This window comes from Bos mutus, chromosome 3 (assembly GCF_027580195.1).
Source record: "Bos mutus isolate GX-2022 chromosome 3, NWIPB_WYAK_1.1, whole genome shotgun sequence".
Taxonomy (NCBI): Eukaryota; Metazoa; Chordata; class Mammalia; order Artiodactyla; family Bovidae; genus Bos; species Bos mutus.
Genome location: NC_091619.1, coordinates 13,954,406 through 13,979,970, shown reverse-complemented (window position 1 = coordinate 13,979,970; position 25,565 = coordinate 13,954,406). Strand labels below are relative to the sequence as shown.

At 39.1% G+C, this 25,565-nt stretch overlaps 1 protein-coding gene across 4 annotated transcripts in view; it reads left to right on the top strand.

The window, feature by feature from the left end:
• RNF115 (ring finger protein 115) overlaps positions 1 to 25,565 on the top strand; it is a 72,611-nt gene that overhangs the window by 11,170 nt on the left and 35,876 nt on the right. For 2 of the 4 annotated variants that reach the window (XM_070367016.1, XM_070367013.1), the window contains 3 exons: positions 10,227 to 10,285; positions 11,007 to 11,058; positions 13,791 to 13,833. In XM_070367016.1, the coding sequence (XP_070223117.1) occupies positions 10,276 to 10,285; positions 11,007 to 11,058; positions 13,791 to 13,833 (105 nt within the window). In that variant the 5' untranslated portion in view covers positions 10,227 to 10,275. Of the gene's footprint in view, positions 1 to 4,492; positions 4,551 to 10,226; positions 10,286 to 11,006; positions 11,059 to 13,790; positions 13,834 to 25,565 lie in introns of all 4 variants that reach the window. The other 2 variants (XM_070367019.1, XM_005898511.3) reach the window with 2 other exon arrangements.

Below are 25,565 nucleotides of genomic sequence, written 5' to 3'. Positions count from 1 at the left end.
AGCAGAGATATTAAGAGGTGGCAAGAATACACAGAAGAACTGTACAAAAAAGGTCTTCATGACCCAGATAGTCATGATGCTGTGATCACTCACCTAGAGCCAGACATCCTGGAATGTGAAGTCAAGTGGGCCTTAGAAAGCATCACTACGAACAAAGCTAGTGGAGGTGATGGAATTCCAGTTGAGCTATTTCAAATCCTGAAAGATGATGCTGTGAAAGTGCTGCACTCAATATGCCAGCAAATTTGGAAAACTCAGCAGTGGCCACAGGACTGGAAAAGGTCAGTTTTCATTCCAATCCCAAAGAAAGGCAATGCCAAAGAATGCTCAAACTACCGCACAATTGCACTCATCTCACATGCTAGTAAAGTAATGCTCAAAATTCTCCAAGCCAGGCTTCAGCAATACATGAACCATGGACTTCCAGGTGTTCAAGCTGGTTTTAGAAAAGGCAGAGGAACCAGAGATCAGATTGCCAACATCCGCTGGATCATGGAAAAAGCAAGAGAGTTCCAGAAAAACATCTATTTCTGCTTTATTGACTATGCCAACGCCTTGGACTGTGTGGATCACAATAAACTGTAGAAAATTCTGAAAGAGATGGGAATACCAGACCACCTGACCTGCCTCTTGAGAAACCTATATGCAGGTCAGGAAGCAACAGTTAGAACTGGACATGGAACAACAGACTGGTTCCAAATAGGAAAAGGAGTACATCAAGGCTGTATATTGTCACCCTGCTTATTTAACTTTTATGTAGAGTACATCATGAGAAACGCTGGGCTGGAAGAAGCACAAGCTGGAATCAAGATTGCCGGGAGAAATATCAGTAACCTCAGATATGCAGATGACACCACTCTTATGGCAGAAAGTGAAGAGGAACTGAAAAGTCTCTTGATGAAAGTGAAAGAGGAGAGTGAAACAGTTGGCTTAAAGCTCAACAATCAGAAAACTAAGATCATGGAATCTGGTCCCATCACTTCATGGGAAATAGATGGGGAAACAGTGGAAACAGTGTCAGACTTTATTTTTTGGGCTCCGAAATCACTGCAGATGGTGATTGCAGCCATGAAATTAAAAGACACTTGCTCCTTGGAAGAAAAGCTATGACCAACCTAGACAGCATATTAAAAAGCAGAGACATTACTTTGCCAACAAAGGTCTGTCTCGTCAAAGCTATGGTTTTTCCAGCAGTCATGTATGGATGTGAGAGTTGGACTGTGAAGAAAGCTGAGCACTGAAGAATTGATGCTTTTGAACTGTGATGTTGGAGAAGACTCTTGAGAGTCCCTTGGACTGCAAGGAGATCCAACCAAGTCCATCCTAAAGAAGATCAGTCCTGGGTGTTCTTTGGAAGGACTGATGCTGAAGCTGAAACTCCAACACTTTGGCCACTTAATGTGAAGAGTTGACTCATTGGAAGACCCTGATGCTGAGAGGGATTGGGGGCAGGAGGAGAAGGGGACGACAGAGGATGAGATGGCTGGATGGCATCACCAACTCGATGGACGTGAGTTAGAGTGAACTCCGGGAGTTGGTGATGGACAGGGAGGCCTGGCGTGCCGCGATTCATGGGGTCGCAAAGAGTCGGACACCACTGAACGACTGAACTGAACTGATGCTTTCAAACGGCAGAAAGTGTAACCTGGATTGTAAAAGAATAATTATAGGAGATTATAGAAAACTTAAGGGCTTCCCTGGTAGTTCAGCTGGTAAAGAATCCGCCTGCTGTTCAGGAGACCCCATTTTCATTCCTGGGTTGGGAAGATCCGCTGGAGAAGGGAGAGGCTATCCACTCCAGTATTCTTGGGCTTTCCTGGTGGCTCAGATGGTAAAGAATGTGCCTGCAATGCGGGAGACCTGGGTTTGATCCCTGGGTTGGGAAGATCCTCTGTAGAAGGGAATGGCTATCGACTCCAGTATTCTGGCCTGAAGAATTCCACGGACTATATATAGTACATGGGGTCACAGAGTCAGACATGACTGAGTGACTTTCACTTTCTCTATGAGAAAAGCAGTGTGGTTGATGTTAGAGATGTAAGTTGACATGAAATTCATGGTGTGGTGGGTTCTAGCCTAGGCAGAAACTGTGGTGTGTTTCAAACAGTTTGTGTTCCTAATCCTTCTAATTAGGATTTTCTGAATAATTTGCCTTGTGATACTCTAGAAAATATGACGGAGAAGGTGATGGCACCCCACTCCAGTACTCTTGCCTGGAAAATGCCATGGACGGAGGAACCTGGTAGGCTGCAGTCCATGTGGTTGCGAAGAGTTGGATATGACTGAGCGACTTCACCTTCACTTTTCACTTTCATGCATGGAGAAGGAAATAGCAACCCACACCAGTGTTCTTGCCTGGAGAATCCCAGGGACCGGGGAGCCTGGTGGGCTGCTGTCTATGGGTTACACAGAGTCAGACACGACTGAAGCTACTTAGCAGCAGCAGCAGCAGAGAATATGAACAATAGAACATGACTGACTTAATATTGTGATCTTAGATTTGGATTCTGTCAAATGACATGGAAATTAGGCTTTTCTTTTAGCTAAAAAAGAATTTTCTATGTGAACACATAGAAAAACAAAGTGTAGAAGTAGAAAATAAATAGTAAGTTTTTATATTATATTTTATATTATGAATAAACATTGGATATAAATTTATATAAAGTTAAAGGGTATATAAATTTCACAGTATGGGATTTAATATGAGTCTTGGCTTGTAGGTTATTGTTTTACCAAGACCTCATATTTTGTGATGTTAGCCTATGAAATATAAGGAAAATAAAATAATGCATTAAAACCATCCGTTCCCCCTAAAAACCACACACACAAAAAGAAAAAGCCCAAAAGTTTTTTCACTTACATTCTGAGTGCTTTGTGTCTGCTAGGACTATTCTTCTCAGTGAGTAAACATCAGGGCTAAGCTGCACTTAAGGAGTTGTCCCTGATTCAGAGTGTTAATGGTGAAAAATACTTCTCCTTTTGGATATTTTTAGATGAAACAGGCAGTGGATCATCCAAAGTAGTTCATTCAAGTGTACCTGCTACTGAGTGTCTTCATTGGAGTTGCATATAGTAAATGTTCAGACCCTGCAGGAAAGCAGTTTAGTTTGAAGACATGCATAGTGCCAGACCTATAGTGAGCCTTTAATTCACTTTTATCCTTGCTTTTGCCCTCCCCTCTGAAACCTATTATGCTTAAAATTTAAAACTCTGTAATCTGGATATATCAGGATGATATACTAAGACCAAGGCTTGGGTGTGGGAGGAGTGTAGAGTCAGAGACTATGTTTGGTTCTTGTTTGATCTTCTTACAAATTCTCCTTAATTCATGGATGTTCCCCCAGAGTGAACTTAACGTTACCTCTGAAAAAAAATTAGGAAAAATTAAAATGCCAAGTTAGCCATCTTTAGAAATGACCCAAGAGATAAATACTTAAAATCTAGTCTGGTTGTAATCTCAGTGTAGGGCAGGACTAAATTGTGATTGTAAGTAAGAAAATACAGCCAAGTAATTGTATTATATTCTAACAGGAGAAAGAATGTATCTGTTAGAAAAAGGTGTGGAAATTGTAGATCAGCTGTGAAAGAATAGAAAAAAGAGTCAGAGGCGAACATATGCTGTTTTCTTCCTGCCCAGAGGGAGAAGAAACACAGATCATTGATTTTGAGAATCTGGTTTATGCTGATAGTGGAAATGGATATATTAGGGTATCTTAGCCTGATGACGCAGGTGATTATAATATGGAATAGCTACAATAGCTATATTATATGTCTAATGTGGCAGTCATTGAATTAGGTAATTTGCAAACAGTGTAACCTTTATAATAATACAACTAATAGAGATTTGAGTTTAGAATTCAGTTCTGTGATTCCTCTACTCATGTGTCTTTCCTCTATTCAGGTAGAATTATTTATTGAGGAAGACTGTGCTGAATAGTAAAAGTAAATGAGCCACTCTGTAACTCTTTTCATTGAAATTAAATTGACATTCTCGTTTTTATATACATGGCCTCTGAATTTGGTTTTATGTGAATCTTCCTCTTAAGAGACAGGTCTTCTCTGTGTGCTAGATTAAATTTCTGATCTTGTAAGATAGAAGGTTTCAGACCCTGGATTGTATGTTCATCAGGGTAATGCTCTCCTGTTAAGGGAAGGAGGGGTCTGGAAGGTTGCTGAATCTCCCAAGTCCTCATTTGGCCTTGACGTAAACTTTTCCATTCAATCATCAGCAAATTATAGTTCCTATTCCTTTCTTTAAAAGAGTAATTATTGTCAGTCAGTGAGGTATAATGAAAAGAATATGGGGTTTTGAATTCAAAAAAGACCAGGATTCAAAACTCTTCATCCCTTGGTCAATATGCTGGTTTTCTGTTACTGCCTAAAAAGTCACCCCAAACTTTAGTGACTTGAAACAGTATTATCTTTCATGTTCCTATGGATTTATAGAGTTCAGCTGGCCAGTTCTCACTTGAGATCTTTCATCTGTTTGTAGTCCACAAAACTGGAGGGAGCCGAGCCGTCTGAAGGCCCTACTGGGATGGACCTCCAAGGTAGTTTTTCTCTCTTACAGTCCAGTCCTTCTCTGATGTCTCAATGCTCATCTGTGTGACTTCTCTGTCCAGCAGAGTTGTTGTTTAATTGCTAAGTCATGTCTGACTCTTTGTGACCCCACTGACTGCAGCATGTCGGGCTTCCCTGTCGTTCACTATCTCTCGGAGTTTGCTAAACTCATGTCTGTTGAGTTGATGATGCCATCCAACCATCTCATCTTCTGTTGCCCTCTTCTCCTCCTGCTCTCAGTCTTTCTCCGCATCAGGGGCTTTTCCAGTGAGTCGACTCTTTGCTTCAGGTGGCCAAAGCAATTGGAGCTTCAGCATCAGTCCTTGCAATGAATATTCAGGGTTGATTTCCATTAGGATTGACCGGTTTGATCTCCTTGCTGTCCAAGGGACTCTCAAGAGTCTTCTCCAGGACCGTAATTCAAAAGCATCAATTCTTTGGCACTCAACTTTATGGTCCAGCTCTTATATCCTTATATGATTACTGAAAAAACCATAGCTTTGACTATGGTTTCGGCAAAGTTACTGTCTCTGCTTTTTAATATGCTGTCTAGGTTTGTCATAGCTTTTCTTCCAAGGAGCTGGTATCTTTTAATTTCTTGGCTGCAGTCATTGATTGGAGTGATTTTGGAGCAGTGATTTTGGAGCTCAAGAAAGTAATATCTGTCACTGTTTCCACTTTTTCCTCTTCTGTTTGCCATGAAGTGATGGGACTAGATGTCATGATGATCTTTTTTTGAATGTTGAGTTTTAAGCCAGGCTTTTCACTCTCTTCTTTCACCCTCATCAAGAGGTTCTTTAGTTCCTCTTTGCTTGCTGTCCAACAGAGTAGCCCAGACTTGTGTGACTGCTCAGGGCTTTAAGACTCAGAAAGCAGAAACTGTTAGGCAGTTAAGAACATTGTCTGGAATTAGCTCAGTATTCTATAGGTAAAGAAGTCACAGGGCTCTCCAGATTCAGTGATCTGGTTCTTAGAACTGGGATCATGAAGCGAGAACTTGTACATTTCTCTACTCTAAATCACTGTGATTCTTGCTTCAAGTCTCACTTCTGTCTTCCCAATTATGATATCTACCTTCTGAAATTATTTTCTTTTTATCATAGTTCTAAACATCATTGAAAGTTCAGGATCAGTGTAGATGACCCTTTAAAGACCTTACTTACTCCATGGTGGGAATGTAAATTGATACTGTCACTATGGAGAACATTATGGATACTGCTTAAAAAACTAGGAATAGAATTGCCATATGATGCAACAATCCCACCATTGGGCATATACCCTGAGAAAACCATAATTGAAAGAGCCACATGTACCCCAGCTTTCATTGCAGCACTATTTACAACAGCTGGGACATGAAAGCAACGTAGAGGTCCATCGACAGATGAGTTAATAAAAAAGTTGTGGTACATACATACAATAGAATATTACTCAGCCATAAAAAAGACTACATTCAGTCCTAATGAGGTGGATGAACCTAGAGCCTGTTATACAGAGTAAAGTAAGTCAGAAAGAGAAAAACAAATATCATGTATTAACACATATATATGGAATCTAGGAGCCTATTTGCAGGGCAGCAGTGGAGACGCAGACATAAAGAACAGACTTGTGGACAAAGTGAGGAAAGAAGTGGCTGGGGCCCATCGAGAGTGTAGCGCGGAAACATAACTTACCATATGTAAACTAGATAGTGAAAATTTGTTGTATGATGCACCGAGCTCAAGTCAGGTGCTCCGTGACACAACCTAGGGGGGTGGGATGGGTAGGAGGTGGGAGGGAGATTTAAGAGGAAGGGGGCATATGTGTACCTATGGCTGGTTCATGTTGTTGTATGGTAGAAACCAACACAATATTGTAAAGCAGTTATCCTCCAATTAAAAATTTTAAAAATACATGTATAATATTTCTATATATGCTTAATGTTGATTATGAAATAAATGTGATTCAGTTCAGTCGCTCAGTCGTGTCCGACTCTTTGCGACCCCATGAACTGCAGCACGCCAGGCCTCCCTGTCCATCACCAACTCCCGGAGTTCACTCAAACTCACGTCCATTGAGTCGGTGATGCCATCCAGCCATCTCATCCTCTGTTGTCCCCTTCTCCTCCTGCCCCCAATCTCTCCCAGCATCAGAGTCTTCGCATGAGGTGGCCAAAGTACTGGAGTTTCAGCTTTAGCATACAATAATAATTGTATAATTATTACACCATCTACTCCCATAGCTGCATCTTACACTTTGTGATCATCCAGAACATTGCTTCTTTTGAAATCTTAGGCTTCACTATCCCATGAGCAGGCCCCAACTTCTTAAACTTCCAGCTCTTTTAGTTGTTTACTTCCACTCTAACCATTCTCTGATTGTATTAGATTCTGGTACTTTGACTCCTAGTTGTGAGGTGTGTGGCAAGTAATTTCATGTTTGTTTATTCAGTAAATGTTTATTGAATACCTGACTGTCTTAGGGATATAATGGTAAACAAAATTGATCTGAACCCTGCCTTTATGAAACTTAAAGCTTTCTGAATGGTTACAGACATTAAGAAAGCATTAAACAAATATATAATTACAAACTGTGATAAGTGCTATAAAGGAATGAATTAGGAGCCATAAGGAGAAAATAAGAAGAGGAGGGGACTTCCCTGGTGTTAAACAAGTGGAAAGGAATCTGCCTGCCAATGCAGGGGACACAGGTTCAATCCCTGGTCCAGGAGAATTCCGCATGCTACAGAGTAGCTAAGCCTCCTGCACCACAACTACTGAAGCCTGTGTGCCTAGAGCCTGTGCTCCGCAACAAGAGAAGCCACTGCGATGGGAAGCCCATGCACTGCCACGATGAGTAGCCCCTGCTTGCTGCAACTAGAGAAAGCTCACACACAGCAATGAAGACTCAATGCAACCAAAAATAAATAAATTCTTTTTAAAAAGAGGAGGAAAGCACTTTAGACTGAATGGTGAAAGAGGGGCTTTCCAACGTGACCTCAAAATGGAGACCTAAAAGACTGGAAGTCCCTTGCCATGCAAAGAGTTAGGGGAATAGTATTTTCAGTTGTAGGAGCAGAATGTGTAAAAGCTTGAGGCAGGGATCAGCTTGATGAGTTAGAATAATTGAAAGGTTTTTGTGACTGGAATTCACTGAGGCAGGTAGCCTGAAATGAGGTTGGCAAGTTAAACAGGGACCAGCTGAATCAAGGCCTTGCAAGTCATTTTTAAGAGTTTGATTTTATTCTGAGTGTTTCTGGAAATAGTTGAAAGGTTTTAAGATGGGATGATATGGTCTGTTTTATGTTTTAGAAAGATAATTCTGACTTTATCATGCAGAACAGATGGGAAGAGGCTGGAAGAGAAGCAGGACAGCACTTAAGAGGGAACTTATTCATTGTTTAGAGCCAGTGCTGGCTTGGGTTATGATAGTGTGGCAAAAAGGCAAGGAGTAGATTTGAGAAATGTGTTCGCAGTAGAAGTACCGGGATTTGATGGTTCGATGTGGAAGATGACAGAGACGGAGGAGTCAGGAGTGACTCCCGAGTTTTCCAGTATGAACAAATTTGATATGCCACCTCTTGATAAGTGTGTGTGTGTAAGAGAGAAAGAGCATGACAGAGAAGACATTTGAAGATAAATGAATCTGGAGTCCAGAAGAGTGACCTGGGTTAGAGATAACACATTTGGGATTTGTTCCACCTAGAGGATATTTATTTATTTTTATTTTTTTAGTTTTCATGTGAAGCAATGGGAATGAATGAGAGAGGAAGAGAGAAGAAAGAGGAGGGCCTGACACTGGGATGCAAATCACAAATTACAACATTTTTTAATTGATTTTTTTCTTTTTAAATTTAAACATTAAAATAGATTTAAGGTTTTCTAAAGGCCATCTCACTTGCTTTCAGATAACTTTCTTTGTGGGAGAGAAGGAATATAGTTCTGCTACTACAAAGGAATATAGTTATCCTCCCCTGGGAGGATAGGGGATGAGGAGCAGAGGGAGGGGCTCAGAATTTATATGTTCTCCAGATTGTTTCCTGCCTGGAGTAATTCACAGTATGCCCATTATTAGTGTTTCTCATCTTTCATGTGTGTAGAGAAGAAAAAAGGTTGAGAGTCTCTGCTCTACAGGATAAATTTCATGGTAATCTGAAGTTTTCCGTAGTCTGGTTTCAGCCTGCCTATTCACATTCATCATACCATTCCCCTCCAACCACCATGCATGCTGTATTCTATTGTTACAATTTTTAACTCATAATTTCCATTTTTATTGAGCAGATAGACTAATATTTTAAGTCTCTGTTTCAGGTAAAGCTTCCCTTGATTCCCTCAGGAGAACTTTGGTATTTGTTTATATTCCCAGTGTGCATTGCTTGAGGCAATTGTTTTATTAAATTTAAATGTTTTTCTTGCATTGACTGCTCACCAAACTAGTCTTCTTGACAGAAGGGATTGGTTTTTTTCTTTACGCCTCTTTTAAGAAAGCATTTGAATGTTTGAGTTACATTTCTGACTGTCTTTGAGTAGGCAAATACAGCTTACATTTCCTTCTTATAAGACAAACTTTGGGATTTAGAAAATATAGCGAGCAAGAAAATAGTTGAAGATGTCTTTCCCAGATCTATTTTAATAGGTATTAATAGTTAAAATATACTTTTTAAAATTGTGGTAAAGCAACCTCTGAAGTATATTCTTTCTTATCAGCCCCAATGTTGTTCAGTCACGTCCAACTCTCTGTGACCCCATGGACTGTAGCCCTCCAGGCTCCTCTGTGCATGGGATTCTCCAGATAAGAATTCTGGAGTGAGTAGCCATTCCCTTCTCCAGGGGATCTTCCTGACCCAGGGATCAAACCCCGGTCTCCCTCATTGCAGGCAGATTCTTTACCGTCTGAGCCATCCAATTAGAGCCCTGGAGTGGAGAAATCCATCAAGGTAACCCAGAAGTTCTAGACACAGATAATTGGCCCAAAAGCTTGATATTTAATTAAAAGAAATATTCCTGGTAGTGAAGGAAATAGAAACTGATCTAATGGAATTATTCTGGTTATTTGAATTAACATGTCTATAGAATACCTGAGAATATTTAAATTTTATTTGGAACCATTGATAATCAAAAAATAGGTTAGAAGTATTGTAAAACTTCACTGTAAATTTCTAGTCTGGAATTGATTTATTCTGTGATTAAATCAATCAGTTTATTCTGTGATTCAGTTTGTGTCTCCTGCATTGTTTAGGGCCAGTGCTAGCTTGGGTTATGATAGTGGGGCAAAAAGGCAAGGAGTAGATAAAGGAAAAAAATAGCATAGCAGGAAAAAAACAGCAATTTCTATACCCATTGAGTATTACAAACTTTTACTGCTCTGATACATTTCTTGGAGCATTTTCACTAGATTTGAAGAAAGAATTAGATAATGAACTCATTACAGTTAAAAAAAAAGTTCAAGTTAAAAAAACAAACTTTGACATTCTTCCTTTTAGCTTTCAGTGGGAATCACTTATGAAGCCATTCTATAATTATCACATGGAATTCATTACTTGCCGGAGTATAACAGAAAAAATTATCCTGAGAGTCAGCAAGTACAAACAACATTTCACAACATCAGCTTGTGTACTGCATATTGTTCTGTAACTATATACTTAGCTTTCTGGTGAAAAACTCTCATTTATGTCTTCCTTTCTTTTATAGGAATATATTTGTCCCAGATGTGAATCAGGTTTTATTGAAGAAGTGACAGATGATTCCAGGTATAGTACAAGCCCATGAATAAATCAGGCATTCTCTTATCAAAATTATGTTTTTTAACATCAACTGAATGAATAGAAAGAAATTTGTTTTATAACTTACACTCTCTGCTGAGAGAGAAGAAAAGTAGCAGAGCAAAGGGGAAGAAAAATGGGGAAATTGGGAAAATGTTGTGATAGTAGGTGTCTTGAGATCTACTGTGGCGTTCCTGGGAAACCTCTGTATCCCTATCAGAGTAAATTTGGTGAGTTTTCGTATATTTTCTGAGACTTTAGGGTTTCTCTTGGATTATTGGTTGGTTTTTAGTGACTACTCTTGCCTGAAAGTAGATTGCTCTTATACCCCTTTGGTGGGCTGGGGAGCAACTTCTGACAAAGATTGCCTAGTAAGATAAACAGGCTGTTCTAGCCAGGGAAACTGAGTTGTTATTCTTGAGGAAGCCTTGGGCCCCTTGTGCTTATTAGGATTATTGTGGTCAAACATACCATCTTGCATGCTTGAAATTGGCTCTTGTTGCTCTTACTGATGGTATACAACCTATAAAAGGGGAAAGTTATTTCTGAAAGTGACAGTGTTACATATTCCTTCTTGGTTAATATGAGTAAAACTATGAAAGTATAATAAAAAGTAGAATAGTGTTGATAGGAGGGCTTCTTTTAATATTGGAATGACTTTGGGGGTTTTAATGACAGTAAATAATTCCTTTACTGTTGCTGTTGGCAGAATATAAAGTTGAAGTTCCCTTCCACAACCAGGAAAAACTACACATTTTACAGTATGTACAATCAGTTTAACTTTATTAACGATCAGTGATTATTATATGTATAATCTGACCTGAAGCTTCTGGGGCAACATATGGCATGAAGATCTAGTTTGCTACAAACACTTGATGTAATAATCTTGGTTTTAAATAACACAATACCAGCTCAATCTATAAGATTAGCATGAAGGCAAAATTAGCGATTTTGTGTGGATGGCATGCTAACTTGGGATAGCTTTTTATTTGTGCTGTTATAATTGCATCATATACTTGTTTCAAGCAGGGTATGCTCTGCATGTGTTATAGAGCATGTTGTGTTTTGGGGGAGCGTTTTTTTCAAAGGTTTTGAATACTAATCCTGGTTTCTACAAGATGAATCTTTTCTAGAAGGAAACTGAATTCTATGGATCCTGCTCTCACTTGACTTAATCTTTTATTTGTGCTTTTGTGAGTCAAAGATTGTCTTGTACAGGTGCTATTGGTAGCAGATATTCAAATACAAAGGTGATGTCTTTTGAAAGATCAGTGTTTTAAATAGTTGAAGAAATCTGCTTAGAATCAGTGTCTTAGAGGTAGCAGGGTATTTATTCCCTTCTATAAAGTTTATGAACATTTGCTGATTTGAATACTTAGCAATTACAGTGTTATGTAGTGGATGGTAAAAATTAATGAGAGCAAGTCCTTATGTGAACATTGGATAATGGGTTCCATTTGCTGTTAGACATTCATCTGGAGGAACATCTTGTAAATTTACTTAAGCTTTGTAACATTTCTCAGAAAAATGTAATTGTTTTTACTGTCCCTTCTCTGTGATTAGCCCTGTCATTCTTTTTTAAAAATTATTTATTTGTTTGTTTATTTGTGGCTGTGCTGGGCCTTTGTTGCTGTGCATGGGCTTCTTACTAGGTGCTGCGAGCAGGGGCTACTCTAGTTGTGGCGCTCAGGCTTCTCATTGTGGTGGCTTCTCTTGTTGTGGGCCAAGGGCTCTATGGCCAGTGGGCTTCAATAGTTGTGGCACGTGGGCTCTACAGTGGGGCTCAGTAGTTGCAGCTCCCAGGCTCTACAGCACGGGCTCAAGGGTTGTGGTGTACAGACTTGGTTGCCATGCTGCATGTGGGATCTTCCTGGATCGGGGATTGAACCCATGTGTCCTGCATTGGCAGGTGGATTCTTCACCACTGAGCCACCAAGGAACCCCAGCTCTGTCATTCTTAATATACAAAGGAATTTTAAGGAAAGGGAAGGCTGGGGGAGTTGCAGGGATAGAAGAACCCTAAAAGAAAGAGTTGATAACTTTAATTACCAAAGATACCTGAATCCTTGAAGCTATCAATATATGGTAAAGGCAGTAAGAGCCCTGGAAGCCTTTCTAGGCTTGAGCAATAAGATAGATACACAGTGGTAATTTAATTATTTATCTAGCATAGAGGTACTGGTAATTTGGGGCTTGTTCTACAGAGGAAGTGTTTTTTTACAAAAGACATTTTAACTTCTGAAACAAATAACAGTTGTCAAATGGTTTCTAATCAGAGAATAAGGCTGCCATAGACAGAGAATGGCATTAGCTTTCGTTTTTTCACTTTTGGTTCCAGACTAACCAGGGTGTGTGTGTTTTCTCAATGAGCTGAGTGCAGTGCCTGGATTACTACTGTAATTCTGAAAATGAAAGCTGCCCTAGTAATTTGTGTACTTTATATCATTGGCGTGAGTGTGTGCATGCGGGTGTGCTAATGTGTGTACTTTTGTGCCCTTGTATGTGTCTTGAAGTAAAAGTGATATCCAACAATTCTTGTGATTCTTTCCATCCCCCTTCTTTCAAAGTGTTTTAGCCAGTTTTCTGTCTTTGCAAATTTCATGGGGACAGTGGGATCTAATATTTTTTCCTGGTCTTTGGGAGTTAGTTTACACATGCAATATTAATTCAGTAACGTTTACTTTTGAGTTTTCAATGCAGGATATAATAAAGCAGTGTTATCATAAGTGCTGAGTGCTCTGTATAATGGCTGATACATAATAAATACATGTATTTGTGGTATTAATAAAATACAGTCTTTACTGTCTGAACTTTATGTTTCTGAAAGAAGGGTGAGAAGTAGAAATGGATGAAACAAGTTCTAGATATGTATAATACAAGGTCAAATTTAGAATCAAAGTCAAGAGTGCAGAGGGCTGTGGAAGAGTCTTGTTTGGTGAGTTTAGTAAAGTCTTAATGGAGGATGACTCTGAGGGGTGGGTAAGATAATCACCATCAGAAGAAAAAATATGTATTGAGCCCTTTTATAAGATGCTAAATATTGTACCAGACCCCTTGCATTACTAATTTTTAATCATTTCTAGTAGTTTCAAATGTTGTGTGTTCATCTGATGGTTAGTGGTTTTTTTAGTGAAATATTATTTGGAGAATCTAGTTTTATTTTTTAGCTTCTGAGAATAAATATTTTTCTTCCTTTACTCAGATTTGAGTTGCATTGCTGGCTGTGGGTCCTTCTTCCTTCCCTGTGATGGCCCCTGTCTCTAATTTTCTTCACTTGGTTTATCCTTGATTTTGTAGTTTGTTATAGTATTTTTCATAGATTAATCCACATGCAAGTTCTTCATAATTTCCTTTGTAGGTGTCACATTGGAATGAGTTATTTTTCCTTATTGGGATTTGTTCTCACTGTACCATTCTATATTTAGGTTCTGGGAGGGAAGCTTACTCCTGGGAATAGAAAATAGAATCACTTCTCATTGCTTTTTCTCTTCAGTTTTTTAGGTGGTGGCAGCAGCACATCAACACAGTTTTCCGAGGTAAGTGTTCCTTTGGCTCTGTGGATTCTTTAGGTAGTGGCCTCGTGCTACAACGGTGACAGTGCAACAAAACCTCAGAATGTTTAAGGGAAATGTAGGCAAGAGTAGTCTTAGAAGGATTTGTGTTCAGTAGTTGGGGCTTTGGCATGTTATTTTTAGTAAACCTTTGATTAGGAGGTATTATCAGTTATTTTCTGCTTCTATATTGTGTATATAGTGTGAGAATGTAAAGCTTGTGTTTTTTTTTTAATAACTGTGTGCAGACTCTTAGTGGTGTGACAGTCAAGTAAAGAGCAGGGGATGAGTTATAACTGAAGTCACATTGAGGCACAGTCTACAGTTTTACACAGAGGAACTGGTTTCTAGAGATTACCTTTAATGAATATGGTAATTTGGTATATGTTTTGGAATTTGGGTGCCAGATTAAGGATAAGATATTTACTTGCCTTCCAGGTCTCACAATAGGACCTATAGTTAATTTCCAGTTCTTTATATAATGTGGGTTCTCTTACCGCAAAGCACAAACTCTGGGGCATGTGGGCTTCAGTAGTTGTGACAGGTGGACTCAGTAGATGTGGCTCTCGGGCTCTAGAGCATAGGCTCAGTAGTTGTGGTGCACAAGCTTAGTTGCCATGTGACATGTGGGATCTTTCTGAATCAGTGAGCGAACCCATTTCTCCTGCATTGGCGGGTGGATTCCTTACCCTGGAGCCACCAGGGGAGCCCTAAGGTGTACAGTTTTAAGTAACACTAAGTACTTTTTGTTTATAAGCATTAAGAGACTATATCTCACAAGGGTAGACCCCTCTGCCTACAGAAAACACTGGTTTGCTTTTGCTCCTACTGCCATATAGTTTGGTTAGCTCTAGAAAGCTAACAGATGCTAAAAGAAAAAAAAAATTAAATCCCATAATCGGAATTTCTTTGATTTCAGAATCACATTAACCTTTTTTGGAAATAGTTCAAGTTTTGAGAACAAGCAAAACTTCTTAGTATTTATTTGTGTATAAAGTAAAACTGTATTTGCAGGTGTGTCTGAAAACTGGTATTCAGTAAGAAGCCCATAAAACCCTAAGCTTCTCTCCTTTATCCTCTGAAAATTATTTTAAGACTTGCAGCTCCCAGACTTTTTTTTTTTTTTTTTGCTACACCGTGCAGCTTGTAGGATCTTAGTTCCTACAAGGAACTAAGGAACAAACTAGGTTTGTTCAAACAAACCAGGGATTGAACCCAGGCCCCAGTAGTGAAAGCACCAAGTCCTAACCACTGGGCCACCAGGGAATTCTCAGCTCCCCAGATTTTTTGTGTTATTAGATATATAGTCAAGAAACTTAATGTTTGGGTAACAATCCTGTTTTAGTAAGGGTATTTTCTTTTACTTATGGTCTGTGGTACTTCCCAATATCCGGTATTAAGCTTTTTACTTAACTCTGAACTGACTTGGTATGTGGGTTGGTTAGTGTGATTCAAGATAGATTATGTCTTTAAACTCCCATTTTCTTGTTTTGATGGATGAAAAAACATTACTTAAAATTGATTCTGCTCACCAGGCATGAAAGCCTTTCCAGTTTTAGTATTTTTTTTTTCCTTGTGTGTGCTATTCCCGATAACACAGATTGTCACTTACTGGTTATACATATGCAGAGGAAAAACTTCATCTGATTTTCCTTAAGTGTTCTCTTTTAGGAGATGGAAATACAAGTTTTATAGTTATGACTCACTAGGAGAAGATGCATTCAGAAGAAAAATAAATATATATATTTAGTCAGTTTCCCAACTTTAGTAATGCTAAATCTGACACTGCATGAGTTATCCTTCAGGTGTTGAAGTAATTTTGCCTAGTTATAGCCTGTGACATCATGTTCTTCAGGATTTGTAGCGAGGGCATGATTACACCCAGTTTTCCCTTGTCATCAAAGGGAATATTTCAGTTTTCTCCTTTTAAAATATTTTGCACTTGTATAGAAAAAAACCTGTCTTTTAATATTGTATAAGTTGTCAAGGATTAAAAAAATCAGCTAAGAAGTATATATTGAGTGCACTTCCAGCACTCTGCTAGAAGTTAGGGCAAGAAACAAATGTTACAGTTGCCTTGAGTGCAAGGAACTTATAATTTAGTTGGGGAGCAAGTGCAAACATATGAAACAAGTATGGATACAAGAAAGAATGTACAGAGGGTATAATAAACTTACTGTGGGGTGTATGTGACAGACAGTAGAAAGGACAGATTAGGTGTGCTGCTGTCTTTGAAAAGACTAAGATGTTTAGGAAAAGAAGTCAAATGACATAGTGATATGCCCAGATCCAGATTGCCTGAGTTTAAATCCTGGGTCTACTGCTTACTGACTGTGTAACCTGGGCAAAATTACTTAGAATTTTTCAGTGCCTCTGTTTCCTCCTTTGTAAATTGGGGAAAATAATAATACCTACCTCCGGGTTGTTGTGAGGATTGAGTTGATACATGCCAGGTGTGTGGGCCAGTGTGCCTGCCGTATAGTGAGTGCTTAATAAATTTTAGCTGTTAATAATACTTCATGGAGAAGGTAAAACAAGGCTTCGAGTACTAGAGCCTCAAAAGGTAGGTGGAATTTAGATAAACAAAGAGATGAGAAAACACAAACACTTTTCCTCTAGACAGCGTTCTTAGGCTTTAAGTTCATAATTATACCCATATCCCTAGAGGAGAAGCCTGGAAAGAAAATTATGTTTGGAAACAAGAGTTGTTTTTCTTTTCTATATTTCAGTTGATAATTCCAGCAAATGCTTATGCTCAGTTTTGCTCTATTTTTCTTCAGAGTTGCTTGTACAATGAAGAGATTATTTTCTTAATTAGTATTTATTAATGCTGGATTCTTAAAACACTAGATATATTAGAAGAGGCTTAGTTCAAGCATGCATATGTATATGTGTGTGTGTATGTGTGTGTGTGTGTGTATATATATATTTTTTTTTTTTCCTGAATGAGATCTGGGGTGGGGGAACAGGAAGAGTGGATGAGGATGGAGAAGAGTTGCCAGTGAAATGGGAACTATGTTTGAGTAATGTGTGAGGGTTGGTGGAGAGTGAATTTAGAAATGTTGTTAACAGATTGTAGAGAGAGAGGACATAGCTATACTGAGGCCCCTGTTGATAATCTGGGGAATTGAGCCCATTGCTATCTGAGCATTTAATTGATTACTTGAAAGCTTCTGACCATGACCTGGTGCCAGTGAGACATCTGATCTGAAAGTCGCAGCTTTCCTGAGTATATCACTTCAGTGCAAGAGTGGCTATGGCTTCTGATTCATATTAGCAAAAATAAGATAGATGGTTTTCTAGAAAAAGAACTCCCAGGTGTTCAAGAAGGCAAGGTGCTCTGAGCAGCCTGATTTATATTTATTTAAATAAAATTTGTTTTGGTACATATGCAGCATTGCATTGGGCAATAAAAAAGGTGTTAAAATGCATCTGGAGTTCCACTATTCTAAGAGCCCCCTTTCTTTATATATTTCCTTTCAGGTTTTGTCCTGAGGCATAGATACTGAAAGATACTATAACAACGTTAATAAGATTTTTAAAAAGTCTTCCATATTATCATTACCTTATTTTTTATTTCATCCTTTCCTTCCCTCCCTTTCTCATTTTCTTTCTTTCTTTCTCATACTTTCCATTTCTCACATTCATGCTTCATAACTGTTTTCAGATATAATCATAGAATATGCTATGTTATATTTCTGATTTTTAAAATTTACTTAGGATTATAGCACAATTTTTTTTTTTTATCTTTTCATAATTATAAGAGTTATATTTTATCACTTCATATTCTTTCATGAATTCTCTATATTAAACTGTTATCCTGTATTAAAACATGTCTGGCTATACATGATGGTTGATCATTGATCATACCTCTTCACTTCATCTCAGAGTCTAGAACATGTTGAGAAGTAAAGCATGGATGCTAGGGAGATGGAAATAAAGATTTAATTTTTATTCAGTGAAATTGAAAACCGCATTTGATCTGTGGCCAAATGGACATCCTAAGTCTGCACAGAATGTCCCTCCTGAGAATTAGAGCCAGCAGAGCAGGCACAAATACTCAGAACCACTTCTTTGGCCTTTGTGCAGGGCCCTTATACATGAACTCCATCAACTGGAGAAATGTGACTTAGCAGATGTTAGGTTTTTACAACCTACCAATCAGGTACATCATTTCTCTGGTAGGAAAAAGTAATGAGGAATGAATAAAGAGGTTAGAAGTGGACGTGAAAGCTCTTGGGTCTTCCCTTCTCACCTTTGAGTTTAGTAATTCAAGTCTGTAGTTAGCGAGGATCTGGGACTAGTACCTCTGGCATTTAGGCGAGGAGATGAGTAGTCTGGGAGGGCAATATTATGTCTACCTTCATGAAGTCTCTCTCCAGTACCAACTATGGTCTTTTTGTGTATGCTCCTGGGACCTGTGGAGAAGGCTCTGAAGTAATCAAGAACAACATTAAATTAAGCTGAGCTAAATAAAATTGTTGATATTCTATTGTTCTTGACTTACAAAGATGGTAATTTTAAATGATTAAACCTAGTAAAAGTTAAAGATTTCAAATCTTTAACTTTCTTTTCCCAAGTAAGTCTTCCTTTTAGCTGTTTGCTTTTCTTCTCAGTCTCAGCCAGAAGGCTTGTACTCAAATGCTGGGTAGAGTTTGGATTCTTTAAGCAGCTGCACCCTGGATGTGCTCGTAAAGGTTGAATTAATTCAACCAAATCTTTCATCTGTCTCACTTCTTAGTATAAAGAGTTAAAAGACCTCATTTCACAGTGCTGCCTACTTCACATCCAGTCCATTTGGAAATATCAACTCCAGAACTCTTCAGCAGTTGTTCAAAGAATAACTGTGTTTCTCTAATTCACTACTAAGTTCACACAGAATTGGTAATTCTGTTGCCAAGCAAAGAACGTAATGTAAACTCAATGGTAACTGAAGGAAGAAGAATGAAACAAAAAATAGTTTTGGTGTCAGCCTTGCCAGTTTTTTGTTCAGTGACTGCCAGTTGACCACATCTATAGCCTGTAAGCTTAAACTCGTTTGGAAAAAGTGCTTTTCAAGAGATAAGTTATGGCACAGTGTTTACATTTTAAGGGGTGAGTGGGTACTGGACATCGTATTTTTTCTTTGTGAATAGCACTTGAATACTCTGTATTTTTATAAAATTTAGGAATTTTATATTTGATTGAAAACTTGTTATCCAGGCTACGTAGAGACCTCTTAAAATGGAATAATGAGAAAACAACCCATTTTCAGAAAATTGCAAAAGATTTAAACAATCTCCTTTACCAAAGAAGGTGTATAGATGGCAAAAGAAACCTCAACATCATTAGTTGTTGTTTGTTGTTGTTGTTTAGTTGTTTCTGATTCTTTGTGACTGCATGGACTGCAGCATGCCAGGCTCCTCTGTCCCCCACTATCTCCTGGAGTTTGCTCAAATTCATGTCCATTGAGAAGTTAGGAAAATGCCCATTAAAACCACAGTGAGGGAATTCCCTGGCAGTCCAGTCGTTAGGACTCTCGATCTTCCACTGGAGAGGGCATTGTTCAATCCCTGGGTGGGAAACTAAGAACCTCATGCTGCGTGGTATGGCCAAAAACAAACAAAAAAAAACAACTCATCAAAGTGAGCTACTACATAGTTATTAGGATGGCTAAACTTTACAAGACTGAGGATATTAACTTTTGATAAGGCTGTGGAGCAACTAAAATTGAAAAATGGTCCAACCACTTTAGCAAACAGGCTTTTTTTTTTTTTTTTAAGAAATATCAGCCATATGATTTAACCATTATACTCTCCTAAGATAGGTACATAATTGTGCATAGCAACTATTGTAATAATAAAAATTAGAAACATTCCAAGTGCCCATCAACAGGTGGATGGATAAACAAATTGTGGTATATCCATAGTATGGAATACTACTCAGCAATATAAAGTATGTGGAATGTGACTCAACATAAACCCTTGATTCATGTAAAACTTAGAATGAATCTCAAAATAATTAAGCTGAGTGAAAGAATACATATAGTATGATTCCCTTTACATGAACTCCTAGAAAGTATAAAATTCGAGAAAGTGCAAATCACGGAGTGATCATTGGCTGCTTGAGGGCAGGGAGGGGCAGGAGGAGGGGATTACCAAGATGCATTAGGAAACATATGGAGGTGATGAAAATGTCCTGTATCTTGATTTAGTGCTTTCGTAAAATTTCTTGTGAACTTTTTTCAAAATTGCATTTCTTAAATTAGTAATTTTGAAATTGCCCTCAGCTGACTCATCTCTGTAGCTCATAATGGTTTTTTTTTTTTTTTGACCACTATCTAATTCTAAGACTTTTTCATCACCCCTGGAAGAAACCCTATATCCATTAGTAGTCACTCCTTTTTCTTCCCAGATCCCCCAGCTCTAGGAAACCATCAGCTGATTTTCTGTTTCTGTGGTTTTGCCTGTTTAGGACATTTGATATAAATGGAATGAATGATACAGTATGTGACCTTTGTGACTGACTCACTTAACATAATGTTTTCTTGACATATCTCTGTTTTATAGCACGAATCAGTATTTAATTCTTTTTTATGGCTGCAGGATCTGCTGTATGGATATACTACATTTTGTTTATCTGCTTATCAGTTGATGGACATTTCCATTATTTACAGCTAACCGTTTTGGATAACATTGCTGTGAATATGTATAATTTTTTTCTGTATGTATTTTCTGTGTTCTCAAGTATATAAGTAGGAGGGAAATTGCTGGGCCATATAGTAACTCTTTAACTTTTCAAAGAATTGACCATAATATTTGAGGTGCTCATAAAATCATGGTTCAGTTCAGTTTCTCAGTTGTGTCCCACTCTTTGTGACCTCACGGACTGCAGCATGCCAGGCCACCCTGTCCATCACCAACTTCTGAAACTTGCTCAAGCTCAAGTCCATTGAGTTGGTGATGCCATCCAACCATCTCATCCTCTGTCGTCCCCTTCTCTTCCTGCCTTCAATCTTTCCCAGCATCAGGGTCTTTTCCAAGGACTGAGTTCTTCACATCAGATGGCCAAAGTATTGGAGCCTCAGCTTCAGCATCAGTCCTTCCAATGAATATTCAGGACTGATTTCCTTTACGATTGACTGGTTTGATCTCCTTGCTGTCCAAGGAACTCTCGAGTCTTCTCCAACACCACAGTTCAAAAGCATCAGTTCTTTGGAGCTCAGCTTCCTTTATGGTCCCAACTCTCACATCCATACATGACTACTGGAAAAACCGTAGTTTGACTAGACAGACCTTTGTTGGCAAAGTAATGTCTCTGCTTTTTAATATGCTGTCTTTGTCTAGATTGGTCATAGCTTTTCTTCCATGGAGCAAGCGTCTCTTAATTTCATGGCTGCAGTCACCACCTGCGGTGATTTTGGAGCCCATGAGAATAAAGTCTGTTACTGTTTCCATTGTTTTCCCATCTATTTGCCATAAAGTGATGGGACCGGATGCGTGCCGTGATGATAATTTTTTGAATGTTGAGTTTTAAACCAGCTTATTCACTCTCATCTTTCACTTTCATCAGGAGGCTCTTTAGTTCTTCTTTGCTTTCTGCCATAAGGGTGGTGTTATATGCATATCTGAAGTTACTGATATTTCTCCCTGCAGTCTTGATTCCAGCTTGTGCTTCATCCAGCCTGGCATTTCGCATGATGTATTCTGCATATAAGTTAAATAAGCAAGGTGACAATATATACAGCCTTGATGTACTCCTTTCCTAATTTGGAACCAATCTGTTGTTCCATGTTCAGTTCTAGCTGTTGCTTCTTGACTGCATACAGATCTCTCAGGAGGCAGATAAGGTGGTCTGGTATTCCCATCTCTTGAGAATGTTCCACAGTTTGTTGTGATCCACACAGTCAAAGGCTTTGGCATAGTCAATAAAGCAGAAGTAGATATTTTTCTGGAATTTTCTTGCTTTTTCAATGATCCAACAGATGTTGGCAATTTGATCTCTGGTTCCTCTGCCTTTCCTAAATCCAGCTTGAACATCTGGAAGTTCATGGTTCATGTACTGTTCAAGTCTTGGTTCAAGTTTTGCCTGGAGAATTTTGAGCATTACTTTGCTAGTGCCTACTTGACAAGCTCTGTCTTGAAAAACTGAAAATGTTACTCTGCATTGGAGGTAAAAAGATGACACTTCAAAAAATATGTGGGCTGAAATACTTACATGTTTCAATATAAAAAAGATGGAGTGACTTCCCCGGTGGTCCAGTGACTAAGACTGTGCTCCCAATGCAGGGGGCCTGAGTTGGCTCCCTGGTCAGGGAACTAGATCCCACATGCAGCATACATCCTCGCTTGGAGAATTTTGAGCATTACTTTGCTAGCATGTGAAATGAGTGCAATTTCTGTAATTTGAACATTCTTTAGCATTGCCTTTCTTTGGGATTGCAATGAAAACTGACCTTTTCCAGTCCTGTGGCCACTGAGTTTTCCAAATTTGCTGGCATATTGAGTACAGCACTTTCACAGCATCATCTTTTAGGACTTGAAATAGCTCAGCTGGAATTTCATCACCTCCACTAGCTTTGTTTGTAGTGATGCTTCCTAAGGCCCACTTGACTTTGGACTCCAGGATGTCTGGCTCTAGGTGAGTGATCACACCATCATGGTTATCTGGGTCATTAACATCTTTTTTGTATAGTTCTTCTGGTTAGCTTATATAATCGTGGTTAGCTTATAGCAAATTTTGCTAATTGTCCATATCATTTATTTATTTCGCTGCACCAGGTCTTAGCTGCAGCATGTGGGCACTCTTAGTTGCATGTGGGATCTAGTTCCAGACCAGGGAGCCAACTCAGGCCCCCTGCATTGGGAGCACAGTCTTAGTCACTGGACCCCCGGGAAGTCACTCCATCTTTTTTATATTGAAACATGTTAAGTATTTCAGCCTACATATTTTTTGAAGCATCATCTTTTTACCTCCAATGTAGAGTAACATTTTCAGTTTTTCAAGATAGAGCTTGTCAACTAGGCTGTTTCTGTGAATCTTTTGAATGTTTCACCAAAACTTTATAATGGTATTCTTGTGATAACCTATGTGAGAAAATAATCTAAAATAGACTGAATATCTGTTTTTAACTTGTCTTGAATACCCAGTTTTGTTGTATGAGCTATTTTTTTCTCTTAGGCTTGTCTTAAGTCTGCTCAGAGGCAAATGACCTGAAGCTATTCTTATGCTTAGTGTTGATTTGGTATAAATTTGTGTGCTGCTGCTGCTGCTAAGTCGCTTCAGTCATGTCCAACTCTTCAGTCGTGTCTCCCAATGGAGTGGGTTGCCATTTCCTTCTCCAGTACATGAAAGTGAAAAGTGAAAGTGAAGTCACTCAGTCGTGTCTGACTCTTAGTGACCCCATGGACTGCAGCCTACCAGGCTCCTCCATCCATGGGATTTTCCAGGCAAGAGTACTGGAGTGGGGTGCCATCGCCCTCTCCGATAGATTGGTGTGGTGTGCTCTGTTTATCAGGTGCTATATGGTCAACATACAGTAGTATCTTGGGACAAATACATTGACTACTACTATCTGTTTGCACTAATTTGCAGTTTCCAAACAAGTAGAAAATGCCTTATGCTGATGTTGAAGCTGCTTCTAAGCTTGGGTTCCTTCAGCATTTTTACAAATGTTAGATGCAATAATTCGTGTGTAATTATCAATGCAGATTACTGATATTATGAGTTTGGTGCTTAATTTTTCTTCTAATCAAAAATTTAAAATATTTATCCAAAGAAGACATATATATAGATGACCAATAGGCACATGAAAAGAGGCTCAGCATTACTAATTATTACAGAAATGCAAATCAAAACCACAGTGGTAGCTATCATGAACAAATCTACAAATAATAAATGCTGAAAAGGGTGCAAAGAAAAGGGAACATTCCCACACTGTTGATGGGAATGTAAATTGGTGCAGCCACCTTGGAGAACAGTATGGAGATTCCTTAAAAAACTAAAAGTAGGGCTTCCCTGGTGGTCTAGGGGTTAAGAATCTGCTTGCCAGTGCAGGGGACATGGGTTTGATCCTTGGTCCAGGAAGATCCCACATGCTGTGGGCTGAGTAAGCCCGTGCACCACAACTACTAAGCCAGCCCTCTAGAACCCGTGAGCCACAACTACTGAGCCCATGCTTCATAACTACTGAAACTTGCGTACCTTAGAGCCTGTGCTCCTCAACAGGAGAAGCCTCCATAATGACAAGCCCATGTACTACAAGCAATGAAGACCCAGCACAACCAAAAATAAATAATATTAAAAAAAAAAAACTAAAAATAGAATTAGCATATGATCCAGCAATCTCATTCCTGGGGATATATCTGGAAAAGACAAAAAGTCTAATTTGGAAAGATATGTGCACTCCAGTGTTTATAGCAGCACTATTTACAGTAGCCAAGGCATGTGAAGTTGCTCAGTCGTGTCCGACTCTTTGCGACCCCATGGACTGTAGCCTACCAGGCTCCTCTGTCCATGGGATTTTTCCAGGCAATAGTACTGGAGTGGATTGCCATTTCCTTCTCCAAGGGATCTTCCCAACCCAGGGCTCGAACCCGGGTCTCCCACATTGTAGACAGATGCTGTACCGTCTGAGCCACCAGGGATGCCAAGACATGAAAGCAACCTAAATGTCCACTGACAGATGAGAGGATAAAGAAGATGTGATATACACACACATGTATACATATACACAATGTAGAATATTACCCAGCCATTAAAAAATAATAATGCCATTTGTACCAACATGGATGGACCTAGAAGTTTTCATGCTAAGTGAAGTAAGTCAGACAGAGAAAGACAAATATGCAGATGATACCACCCTTATGGCAGAAAGTGAAGAAGAACTAAAGAGCCTCTTGATGAAAGTGAAAGAGGAGAGGGAAAAAGTTGGCTTAAAGCTCAACATTCAGAAAACAAAGATCATGGCATCTGGTCCCATCAGTTCATGGCAAATAGATGGGGAAACAGTGGAAACAGTGGCAGACTTTATTTTTGGGGGCTCCGGAATCACTGCAGATGGTGACTGAAGAAAAGATGCTTACTCCTTGGAAGAAAAGTTATGACCAACCTAGACAGCATATTAAAAAGCAGAGACATTACTTTGCCAACAAAGGTCTGTCTCGTCAGAGCTATGGTTTTTCCAGTGGTCATGTATGGATATGAGAGGACAGTATAATATAGATGGACTATAAAGAAAGCTGAGTGCTGAAGAATTGATGCTTTTGAACTGTGGTGTTGGAGAAGACTCTTGAGAGTCCCTTGGACTGCAAAGAAATCCAACCAGTCCATCGTAGGAAACCAGTCCTGAATATTCATTGGAAGGACTGATGTTGAAGCTGAAACTCGAACACTTTGGCCACCTGATGTGAAGAACTGACTCACTTGAAAAGACCCTGATGCTGGGAAAGATTGAAGGCGGAGGAGAAGGGTACAACAGAGGATGAGATGATTGGATGACATCACCGACTCAGTGGACATGAGTTTGAGTAAACTCTGAGAGTTGGTGATGGACAGGGAGGCCTGGTGTGCTGCAGTGCATGGGGTCGCAAAGAGTCAGACACGACTGAGCAACTGAACTGAACTACACTGAGAAGGCAGTGAGATAACATATTTAAAGTGCTGAAAGAAAAAAATGGCCACCTTGAAATTCTAAATCAAGTAAAACTGTCTTCAAGAATGAAGGAGAAATTAAGGCA